Here is a 12,740-nt window from a genome sequence, read left to right on the forward strand (position 1 = left end):
CACTAGAAACTATGGTCTGATGTATTAAGGGGTTTTGCCCATTCTCTGTGGGTAAATGTGATGGCACATATTAGGAAAGATTTTTATGAAACTAGCCATTTTACCTATCAGTAAAAAAATCAAATGCAGCTAAAATATCAACTGTGAGTTTGATATGTCCTGATTCTCTACAGGTTAGAAAATAATTAAACTAAACCTAAAACGTGAAACTAAACCCTGCATCTTTAGACCAAAGGCCATAAAACTGAAAAAAGTAAAAGGAAGAAGAAACAATATTTTAGTGGCATCCCTAAAGAACAAAACTCAAGCAGAATAATGTTAGCCAGTCTTTCTTACTGCTAGCTTGTATAACAAAGTTACATTTTATTGACCCCTTCAGTAAGAACAAAATGACTCTTTCACTTTCTTTTTCCTTTCTTTGAATTGCATTTAGTTTGTGGTTGTGCAGGTGTTTTTTCAGTGTTTATATGTTTTCACCGGTGAGGGCTATTTTTCTTTCAGTGGGGTTTTATCAGTTATTATAGGTTTAAACCTAAAACCCCACAACCTAATTATATATTAGTTCCATCAAGGAGCGATTGAGGAACAGTCTCATGGCATGCAGTGGATACACTCAGCTACCATAAATGATCTAATTAGTCTGTTGTAGGAGTGACAAAGTGAGCTTACACAGGCATAGCTAGGAAAAATAAGCCAAAGAAAATTCTATCTAGGGTCTACTGAGGAGGTGCAGGGGAATCCAAATCAATGCACTCATTACAAATATCTATGGTAAAGCAGACAAGCAGTCCCACAAAGAACACCAAACAAGACAAACAAACGTCGGGAGGTACACGTTGAGGCTATGGCCTAATGTGCAGCTTGTAAACAACATTCACTTCTTTGTCATCAAGATTTGTCAGGACCAGGGGGATATCAGACTTTGCTTACTAAGACCCACCTAGGAGTAACATGGGGTCACCCCTGACATGAACTTGTTACAGACAGCCATGATAAATGCCAAGTACAGAATCCAGAATCCAGGGGTAACAGAGGAACAGCTTACAGAATGCTCTAAAATATGGTTAGATGCTCATAGGTCTCAACTAGTAGTGACAAAGGTGCCAAGACCATGCCAAGCACTGATTATAGACAAACAGATAAATGCATATTGGATGCGTCTGTGAACGGCAGAGGAGCAGCCCATTACCTGCCCTGGGTACAGGAATTCTGGATATATGCACTATACAGTCCAGCCAAATGCAACTGAGGAGCAGTCCATGCCTAGCAATGGTTATAGGAGGCCACGATAACTGTCAATTAGAGACCAGTCAGGAGCGACTGAGGAGAGGCCTGCAACATGCACTGGATGCAGGCAGTCAGGAAATGTGCTCTCTGAAATCAATCTGAAGTGACCTGATGGCAACAAAATAGTGTGTATCTATGTGCTAAAGTGCTGGTGGTAGAGTAGAGTAGAGAAATATAATTCCTAGAGGAGAGAAAGGTTTAAAGGAAGTGTAGGTTTGGGATGACATCAAGGAACAAGGAATTAGGCCCTGAGCCATAGCGGGGCAAAGAGAAAAGATGTACTTGGAAAATGCCTTTAGATTCTCAGTCCTATACCTGGATACACCTGGATACCAACGCAAGACACTCTGTGAAGAAAGGTTAAATATGAAGATGACTGTCAGTCTGTTGGAAAAAAAGAGATGCGCAAAGACATAGGGGGAGATTTTCATAAAATACGCACAACGCAGCACAGCCCCCGTGAGGCTGTGCTGCATTGTGCGACAGGGAGGGAGCAGGAGAGCGTCATTTCTTCAGCGATATGGCTCTCTTCCTTTTCAGTTGCGCCAGCGCTGATTTCAACACTAGGGTGTGTGCATGTTTCTAGCATAGGTTTTCTACAGGAAGGACACGATGCAAAGCTTTCCCACTTTGTATGCGTGCTGCACAGTGAAGCACGCATGCAAAGTCGGAAAAGCATGGAGAAATGTTAGCACCTCCTTTGAAGGGGCGTTAACTTTTGGAGCAAAGTCATGTCTACAAATCTTTGTAAATATGGTTTTGCGTCAAAAGGCATGAGTGGTTGCATGGGAACGCCCATGTCCCACCCATGTAATGCCCCCTGGTGCTATGTAATGCAAAACGGTGCTTTGCGCTGCTATGCACGACTTTGAGAGTGCTCTCCAGTAAACAGCAAAAGAAAACATTTTGCACTGGTTAGCATCACTTTTGTGGTGCTAACCCAGCGCAAAATGTTTGCAAATCTCCCCCTTAGTCTTGTGCCTGTGGGTTAAAAGATAAGGGCCACCAGATGGGCTTGATAACGGAAAGAGCAGGGGGCCACAGGGGTTACAGGCTGAACCTGACAAAAGCAAAACAAAAGGTAGGAGCAAGTAAAACATGTATGTGCGTGGTCTTTCCAGATGTGAAATACCTAGTGAAGTGTGGGGAGCCTCTTTCCCTTGGAAAGTATCACTGAGTTACGCCAAAAAGTGAATTATTAGCTACTTGCAATAGTGCTTGGTATATCAGACCATAAAAATATGAGAATGTGGCCCACCCAGTGGTGGTTTATCAAGAGTGTGTAGAGTTCTTTTCGTAGTGTGTTTTGCTGAGAGCAGTCACTCATCTACCCTATTTCTGCTCTCTCTATAAATCATGTGGAAACGAGGCGAGAGCAACATGCATAGCAATACAGTAAAGCATTTACAACTACACTGGTCTGTAAAAAGACGTACGTGTGTGCCAGTCTGTGTGAGTATATTTCCTTAAGTAGTATATACTGTTGAATATATTGCAGGTTGCACAAAGGTAGGGCATGCACTGCCATTCAAAAAGCACACATGTTGCTTGAGGAAGTGCACACCGTACCCTGTATTTTAAGATTGTAGTGACAAAAATACAAAAATTATTTGTAAATCCGTATTTGTAAAGCGCAAACTACTCACCCTTATGGGTCTCAAGGCGCTGGGGGCCATCGTCTAAATTAAGTGAGCTATTGCCCAGAGTCACATGGTGCTGAGGTGTGCTGCCGCCGGAGATCGAACCGTGAACCCTGCTGCACCACACCTCTACACTACACAAAGCAGTTCTATAGTTTACAGAGAGAGTTACCTTCACTTTCCCAGGACCTTCTTCTTCTTCCTTCTTGTCTTCAAATTCGAAGGCCACAGTCATGCGTTGCTGCCGCTGCTCCTCCCATAATTGAGGGTTAAAGCTGTCACTGTCTGACTGGAAATCTATATTTGGATTTGAAAAATAATATTAGAATAAAACTTTTTCTAACCCACACTGCATTTTTATGTGCTTCACATTCTTACAAAGTCCCCCCAAAAATTCAGAACAAATCTTAAGAAAGTAGTCCCTTGAGCGGTATTACCTTGCGGCAATAAACATATTTAATGGACTCCTCGTGCACTGTTCTGAGATACAGCCTCCTGTACAGGTGGGAGTGGTGCTCCATCCACTTTACTCCATGATGCAAGATGAAATATTCAACTTATTTTCCAACTATTTGAAAATATGTGATGTAACTGAATATGTCATTTGGGATGTAATCTGATGTAATGTTGAAGCTCATGATGAGCTCTTTGGAAGTGCACTGAGATAGGAGGTAGGGTTACAGTTACGTCGCTAACAACAACTGGCAAATTTCTTTACATTTTTATCGAGGAATTTTGAAAGTTCTTTTAGGATGCAGGTTCATCTTATGATCCACATAGAAAACCATAACGTCCCTTTAGTAGAATGGAAATGTGAAAAAATGCAAAGGCTTTATCAAACGTTAAACTAATTTGACATCCTGTATACAGAAAAACATAGGGTCCAATAAGTTAAATTATGTTAATTATGCTGCTATTGCAGCCCTCTTTCAAAATTGGAGACGCTTCTTAAGGCTTAAGGAGATACAAATATTTTGTAAGATTGGTCTCTCACTTTTCGCGGTGGATCATAGATCTGGCATGGGAAGGATTCGGACTTGGCATGGAATACGACAGAACGCCAAGAGGCTCCTCGCGGTACAAAGTCTGGAGTACTCTCCTGTACGAGCCCATACCTTTGAGCTCATTTGAACATGGAGTTTATGATCTGAGAAACTCTTCTATTCTCAGCCCTGTTGAAGTCTATGGGAATACTAATGTCCAGAGATGAACACCTGTTCACAAGTGTGTGGTGGAAGCTACAAAGATACGCTCACCATTAAATTATGATTTAAGAACATAAGAAGATTGAATGCAAAGGAATTGATTATTCACTGGTGCTTGAGATTGCTTTTCTTTGCATGGAATATGGACAGAGGTGGGAATCAATTTTCTGCTCTACAAATAGGAAACAGCATGTTTTATGATCTTCAGTTGGCATTTCCATTTCAAACCAGTGAGGATGCACTGAACCCACCAATACCTTCAGGCGACCATAGAATGTGACATACTCTGTACGGGTACCTACTCCACATCTTGAGATGAGAGTTATCTGGGAGGAAGTCATACATTAAATTACTGACTATTAATCAATAGTGAGACCTTGACTGCTTTTATGGGGTGCACCAGACAATCAAACTCCTTTTTCAGATACTAGTTAACTGACCACTCAGCTACTCAAAAACTGACACTTATTTGTGGGGCAGAGATACACTTGTGACATTATTAACTTGATTAAGAGGCAATGATTGCATTTGCATTTTAAATAAATTGGTCTGCAGTGCTTGTATGTCAAGCAGGTAATGGAATGTTATCATGCTTGGCTATATTTATACAAATAATGTGGTCCAGCTGTGTGGTGGCATAACTGTTAGAATTCAGACACTTTCTGCAGTTATTAGTGGCAGGCTACCTTCATCACAGCGGGGCTGTTGAGGGAACATGTAGTTGGTCAGCACCCTCTGCTTCGTTTCAGGATGAGCTTCAGTTTGAAGAGGTATGAGGGCTTTCGACTGCAAAAGAAATAAGCAACGCTTTCTGTATAAAAATCAACACATTCCCAAAAATAATTTGCGTATCCATGTTACATAACAATATAAAAAAGATTTTTCAAAATAAGTAACAATTTTTTTTGGTTTTGAGCGTGTCTTCGCCTAAAATGGAAACATGTATGGTTTGTGTTAAATATAGAGCTATAAGTAAGCGGCTCGCAAGGCAAGAATAGTGTTAAAGATTACATTTGGATCAACCCAGCCATTTTTCATCTCTTTCACTGATTTCCTAAAGTGTTCCCTGAAAACCTACATCAGTGTACAAATGCAGCGATTATCGTTTCATGTGTTAAATGCAAATAGTGAAATAGTCAGAGGTTTAAATGTTTGTAATGGCCTGTTCACATCTGTGTAATCCGATTTTCCCTGGAGGTGACCAGTTCAAGTAGGCAGCTCTGTCTCAGATGACTCAAAGTGTGTGCAAGATGAGGGAACGGTCATGGAGCAAGCTGGAGCCCCCCGCTTCAAGCCGATGGCCATCGCTGACCTGTGGTCCTATGTTTCATGGAGCCCTTCATTCAATAGATGCCCTTTAGCCAGCCGCACTTTGCATGCTGGGGCTTGTGGGGTCCTACTTGTAAGCGTGAAACCAAAACAGTGTCAGAATTCAAATGGCTGTGGCTAAAATGTCAGGAGTGGCTGAAGGTGAAGGGAATGACATGGGCCACTTGACAGCCAACTATGGACATGATTATTTTCCTCAGATATTCTGTATCAGCACATTTAGAAACTCTGTAGTGCAAGGTGAATATTGGGATTGCTCCTTTTTTGGATGCGGAAACCCAATGACAAGCTCACATCCCTGTGGTGAAGTGGTCATGACTGAGTACTTATTACAGAGTGAATTCATTACTCCTACTCCTGCTCTTTCTCATCACAATGAAGTAATCTAACGTCTGTAACTGGAATGCCAGCTGCAAATGCATGCTTCTTATGGAACCCCATTACTCCCATGAGTCCCCGGATATAACCAAGTCACCTCAGAGGGGCTACTTCATATGCAATTACAGTGGCTAGGAGGTTGAGTGAGATGAGCTCTCCAAACTGTAGGGAACATGTCTTCTAAATACTCTCTGGAGAACCTTGTCTTTTGGCAAGAATCATATTTTCTACCCAAGACTGCCTACACATCGGACGTATTCTCACTCCATTAAATCTTTCTGTGGGGCCAAAAGCGAGTCACCTCTGGCATGCATTGGAATAATTGAGAGCAGTGCTAATTTACCTCTCAATCCTACACGAACTATGTACTGTGTGTAATTTGTGTGTATAAACATCCATACATTCTCATTGTGTGAGTCATGATTTGTGTAGAGTGTCCACAAATCCAACTGTTTTTCACAACTATTAGACTCAACTAATAGACTTAAGTGCACCCTTTAAAAAAAACTAAAAATCAAGCCACTTAAATTATAACAGTGCAAATGTTATATCATGTACAACATGATTAAACAGTTTTTCACTCCACCACTAAATGCATCTCCGGGGCACATATTTACTTCTGAAAAAGACTACTGTTAGATTTGGGGGTCTGTAGTTGGCACAGGTAGGTACTTGTGACAAATAGGGACCCTTGACTCTAGTCAGGGTAAAGGGGATACACTCCTAAAATAACCCCTGCTCACCCCCTTGGTAGCTTGGCACAAGCAGACAGGCTTATCTCAGAGGCAGTGCGTAAAGCATTTGTGACCACATACAGTAACCCAGTGACAAATTTCAAATGGACACCACACAGGTTTTATATAAAAAATAAGTATACTTTATATAGTGTTACCACAAGACCATAAACGACAAAAATACACAATACTTTTACTTTAAGATGGTAGATTTAGCTTAGTTTAGTTAAGTTCTTAAGATGCGACACATTGTGTCAATGTACTTTACGATGCGTTGCGCTTCCACGACAAGCAATGTCGAAGTGAGGGAAATGCGGCAAAGTTCTGGTGCAAAGAAATAAAGACGACGCTCTCTCCTTGATGCGACGCGTTTCCCGGTGATGCGGTGGCGTCTGCGGCGACGTCGATTCTCTTCTCTGGTGATGCAAGATACTTTATAAGATGCGAGCCGCGACTGGCCCTGCGACAAGTTTCCCAGCGTTGCGGCAGCGTCTGCGGCAACATCGATCTTCTCTACTGGCGATGCGAGTTGCTCCCACAATGATGCGAGCGGCGACAGGCCCTGCGACACTCTTCCCGGTGATGCGGCGGTGTCTGCGGCGACGTCGATCCTCTTCTCCAGTGACGAGCGACGACAGGTCCTGCGATACGCTTCTCAGAGATGCGTCAGCGTCTGATGCGACCTTGATCCTTCTCTCCTGCGACACGCTTCCTGAGGATGCGTCGCGGTTGCGGCGACGTCAATTCTTTTCTCCAGTGATGCGGGGCGCTTCGTGTTGTGAAGCGGAAGCAGCTGTTCTGCGACACGCTTCTCGATCTTGAGTCGCGCTTCCAGCTCCTTGCGACACGCAAATACGCCACAAAGTACAGCTGAAGGCACTTCAGGAAGACTTTTGAGGAGCTGGTGGGTGAAGTCTGTTGTCCCTGAGACTTCAGCAGGAGGCAAGCTCTGTTCAAGCCCTTGGAGATCCTTCACAAGTTGAAAGTAAAGCACACAAAGTTCTTTCTCCTTTCTTTGGCAGACAGGCAACCACTGCAGGCCAATCCCCCAAGCAGCACTTCAGGTTCCTCTCCTCAGCAAAGGTTTCTTGTAGTCCAAAGTGATCTAATTTCATGGGATCAGGGTCCCAATATTTATACCCCAAAAACCTTTGTTCTCTGAGGGGAGAGGGGCCTTTGCCTAGTCCAAACCAGTTCCTGAGCACTTGTTTACAGGACTCCTTCCTTCTATTCACTGTGCAGGGCAGAGACATCAACCGCCCCACAGGAGGTGGAGCCAGCACAGGGGAGGGAAGGCACAGCCCTGGAGCACTCTGATGACAGGATTCCTTCTCTTCTTTCAGTGTGCAGGGCAGAGACATCAGACCCACCACCGGAGGTGGAGCCAGCATTGTAGAGGGAAGGCCCAGCCCTATTCAGGTCCGCGGTGCAACTCCTCCCTCCCATCTAGATGCAGATCTCTCTATTGACCACTGGGCTGCCCCAGCCTGTCTCCTGGAGTCCCTCAGCCCTGTCACTCACAAACACCAGACAGAGGAACACACAACCTAGCAGAGACAGGCTTGAAAGGTTAGGCAAGAAAATACCTGCTTTCTAAAAGTGGTATTTTAAAACACAGGATATTAAAACCAACTTTACTAAAAGATGTATTTTATTATTCTGAGTTCAGGCATACTAAACTCGAATTTCTACCATGTTCTCTGAGTCAGTTAGGATTATAAAATGTAACAATTCTAACAGCCCATTCTGGCCTATGGAGAACAGGTAGCCTTACAATAGTGAAAAACAAAAATGGCTGTAATTCACTATTAAGACATGCCACACACACCAGGGCTTGTCCTACCTTATAGTTACAATGCACCCTGCCCTCGGGCCTACCATAGGGGTGTCTGGTATGAAGAAAAGGGAAGGTTTAGGGACTGGCAAGTGGGTGCACTTGCCCAGTCAACATGGCAGTACCAGACTGCACACAGGCTCTGCAATAGCTGACCTGAGACACATTTTACAAGGCTGCTTTTGTGGGTGGCACAACCAGTGCTGCAAGCCCACCATCAGCATTTGGTTTACAAGCCCTGGGCACTCATGGTGAACTGTACTAGGGTCTGACAAGTAAACCAAATCAGCCAATCATGGAATCACGAATTAAGACATTAATTTCCAATAGGGAGAGCATATGCACTTCAGCACTGATCAGCAGTGGATAAGTGCCCAAAGTCATAAAACAGCCAACAACAGGTCAGAAAAAATAGAAGAGGAAGTCAAAAAGTTCTGGGATGACCCTGCAAAAAGGGCCAAGTCCAACAACTACAAAAGAAGAAATCAGCAACTAATTAATGGCAGAAGGGTTTTACATATATGGTTTTACAAATAATTTATGAAAATAAAGAATTTTGTAAGGGAGCAGGCAATCTTATGCCTGGAGCCTAGCTGAACAGTTCCTCAACATTAAAAATGTGCTTATAAGCTAAACGACGGTTTAGTTATTTTTTCATTTGTTTCAGCAACCCCTGACGAAGAGCCTATGGGCTTGAAATGCATTGAGTGGAACACCATGAGCCATCTCTTTTTGAATGTTTTGTATACACGTGCTGCTGTTAAAAGTCTGGTTAGACAGCAGGAGGCATTTGAAAATGTTAAATAAAGCATCAACATGAAACTATGCTGTCTCTGCAGTGATCAAAAAGCATGGATTAAATTTGGAATTAAGTACGGAAAGAATCAGTGGTTTACTCTTGGAAAAATTTGATTACTTAGAAAGAATGACCTATTGTGAGGAAAAATTCCTGTTTTCAGCAGTGCGATGAATGGGTGGGCTATTGAGGTTCCGTGAATCCTGAACCCGTTTCATAAAGGTCATGGTTGCGCTACGAATTTGATATTAGCAAACCGTAACCAGTTAGTACGGCAAGCCTGAGTGTTTTCGTCACGTTACACCGATGGATTCACTACGTATTTAGGGATTCGTTCTGAACCCTCGGGTTCCATTTTGTATACGGCAGCCATTTTGTGGTTGCCCTCACATAGGCCGATGACTGCGACCGAACGAGTCTTTAGCACACGTACACTTTAGCTGACCTCTGAATGACCCGAGCAAACTGACCCTCTTGCCTGAAGCCAAACTTGTTAGGCCAGTTCCTTTCCCAGTAGCTGATCAAGATTGAGGATCAAGGCGCTGGACATCATAAACCTTTTATTGCACGCAAATATGTCTTATCTTACTCTCACCTGTCTCTGCTCCTTTCTTTATGGTCCGTTTACGATGGGGATGTGCCCGTTTTTATTATGGGTTCGATCGACCTATCTGATGAAGAAAGTTGGGTTTGACCAATGATCGATCATGGGCTGGGCAACTGAAAAGTGGGTTTTACCTTCATACGATACCTTTGATCTGGATGCATGTGATTGGACAGTTTGTAAATGTAAGGTATTTGTCTGGAATGTGATTTTTGGCATAAAAAGGATGGCTTACTTTTTAAAATTGAGCAGTCTCCTACGAATATACAGCCATTGTACTTCGTGGACCTCTGTTTCTGGTTGCAGCCAATAAATTCGATCTTTGACGTCACCAAGAAGTTTCCGTGTCTCTGTGTTTAGAAGACCGGTGAACTCGGAGACTTTGGGCGTGTCCCCTGACGCCGCTGGGTCTTAAATAACCCGGTTCTTCATTTGGCGCGGAACGTGGGGCGACTTCAGCGGTACCGGTCCAAGCCTGAAGATCGTGAGGAGCTTCATGTGAAAATTCTGGAGGAAGGCCAACCACTTCATCGACCCCTGTATGTCGTTCGTGGTCTGAAAGTCTTTGCTGCGAGGTTCCCCGCTTTCCGACGGCTTCGAAGGACTGCTGCCCTGACTGTCGCCCTGTCTTGGAGCCTTTGATGATTTGTAGAGCGAGACAATAGACGGATCTTCTGGCGAGGTCATCAATATTTCAGTTAAGTATGAGTGGAGCGTCTGCCAGTCCTTAGTTTTGGGTATCCCTTGGGATCTTTGATTTGGGTTCTTTGATTTGGAACTTGCAAGCTCCAAAGCCGAGGGACTTGTGTATTCACGAGACTATCGTATTCGATGCTCCCTTGAAGTTTGAAGCTAGACTAGAGAGCGAAGATGCCTGGTCTTAGCAGACTTGGAAGGATATTTTGTTGTGGTCGTAATAGGGATTCCCAATTGGAGGACTCGTGTCCGCGTCCTCCGATTGAAACTCCAACCTATGAGCTCTATGTGAAACATGGCGTGGGCCCCATCGCGTATAATGAAGTATGGATTAGGTACACTAGGAAGGACGGTGTCCTCAAATGGCCCCAATATGGTAGTTTTGACACGGAAGTTTTAGATAATCTAGAAGTTAGACTTTTTAAGAAGAAAGCCTGGCCGGCGATGTTTGACTCTTTCCGCCTATGGCGAATGGAAGCCAAACAGAAAGAAATTAAATTAGCGAAGAAGAATAAAAGAGAAAAGGGTATCTCGATAATGCAAGCTGCTATACAGTTTAAAGATACCGAAGAAGAACAAGCGAGTGAGCAGTTGCACAGGCAACGTAAAATGGCGATTGATAAATGTTACCCAGTTTTGCCACCCCTTCAGCAAGATGCGATGAAGGACCTTGTGAAAGATCCTTTGATGTCACATTTGTTGACTTCGCCACCCCCTTCTGCGCAGAGTGCTACAGCACCTCCGCAACCTTTAGTTGCGCAACCCCCGGTTGTTTTGCCTCTTGCTTTTGCACAGCCGCCAGCTGCTCTTCAGTTGGCTCCTACTCCTCTGGTGCAGCCTCCTCAAGGGCCGCCGACTTTGCTACCTGCTCCGTCTTTAATTCCTGCGACTTTTTCGCCCGTTCTCGCTACCTCCTCTGCTACTGCTCCTACGTTGACCTTTTCTCAGTCCGCTTTATCTCCTGTCCTGTCAACCTCTCCTTCTGTTCGACAGAGAATGACTGATACTGTTACTAGTCTTTTGTCCCCTTTCTTTGGGTCATTTAGTACGACCCCCATTTCAGAGCGTAAGCAGTTGCGTAGTCAAATGCCTGATTCCCGAGAAAGGGAAGTATTGGATCATTTAGCGCGAAAATGGGTCACTCGTCCTCTAAGATATGATGTAAAGTCTGTTATCGATGTCTTCCGTCAATGGGAAGAACCGAAGCAGAGATATGTCTTTGATAAGATGTGCACGTTCCTTCGTGAGGAATGGGAAGATGGTGATCTGGAATTAACTCCGCCTGAGTTGTCAAATGTGCAATTCGAGTTTGCGAAAGGCACGATTGTGGGTCCCGACGTTGAAAGAGCGGTAGCGACGCTGCTTTCGTTCAGGAATGAGCCTCCTTCTCGGTCGTTGTTTGAGCCTGATCCCTCTGTTAGGAGGAAAGTGAGACAGTACCCCATGAGAGAGGTTCCTCCGGTATGGAAGGAAGCAGTTCAGGCTGATGAAGGTCTTAATATTGTAGCTGCGCCATCTCATTTTCAACGTGTTTGGGTACATATTCCGTGGAAACATGCTGACGTTTTGGCTCTTAAGCAGACCTTACCTGACCCCCGTAAAAATCCTGCAGGGTATTATAAGGAATTATCACAGACCGCAGACTCCTGTGTGATGAATCTGGCTGATATAGACATGTTGTTTGGGAATGTGGTCCCACAACCCCTATGGGGATTGATTCGTCATACTGATCATGCGCAAGAGTTAGGTGATACATGGGCTAATATTGGTGCTGCAGATGCACTACAAGTTGGTGGTGCTAAACCTGAGCCTTTAGTTGCAAACCTTCCTGATAAGATAATTACCTACATGAAGACTTTGATGCCCGCTATGCGAGTGAATTGGGACAAATTGTCTGCGTGTAAGCAGAAGAAGGATGAAACTGTATCTGACTTCTTCACTAGGTTTGAAGAAACGTTTATTGACCACAGTGGTCAAGACATGAGTACCGAGGGTGGTCAACGGTTGTTTGTTGACAAGTTTGTGCATAATTTACTTCCTGAATTATGTACCAAGTTAAAGGATTCAGAGAGTTCTTGGGCTGTTTCCTCGTCAGCACAGATATTGGCTACTGCACAATACTACGAAAATAGGGATAAGGATGAGAAGGATAGAGCAGACAAGAAGACTAAAGATTTGAAGACCAAGGTTCTTTTACAGCAAGTGTACCCGCCTCGTAATAACCAACGTGATTATCA

General features: G+C 43.9%; 1 protein-coding gene across 1 annotated transcript in view; it reads right to left on the reverse strand.

The window, feature by feature from the left end:
• Positions 1 to 12,740, reverse strand: part of LRRC7 (leucine rich repeat containing 7) — a 2,053,453-nt gene that overhangs the window by 412,619 nt on the left and 1,628,094 nt on the right. The window contains exons 16-17 of the mRNA XM_078668793.1: positions 4,819 to 4,918; positions 3,100 to 3,224 (exon numbers count right to left, since the gene is read on the reverse strand). Of these exons, the coding sequence (XP_078524919.1) occupies positions 3,100 to 3,224; positions 4,819 to 4,918 (225 nt within the window). The remainder of the gene's footprint in view (positions 1 to 3,099; positions 3,225 to 4,818; positions 4,919 to 12,740) is intronic.

The sequence above is a fragment of the Lissotriton helveticus genome, chromosome 1_2 (genome assembly GCF_964261635.1).
Source record: "Lissotriton helveticus chromosome 1_2, aLisHel1.1, whole genome shotgun sequence".
Taxonomy (NCBI): Eukaryota; Metazoa; Chordata; class Amphibia; order Caudata; family Salamandridae; genus Lissotriton; species Lissotriton helveticus.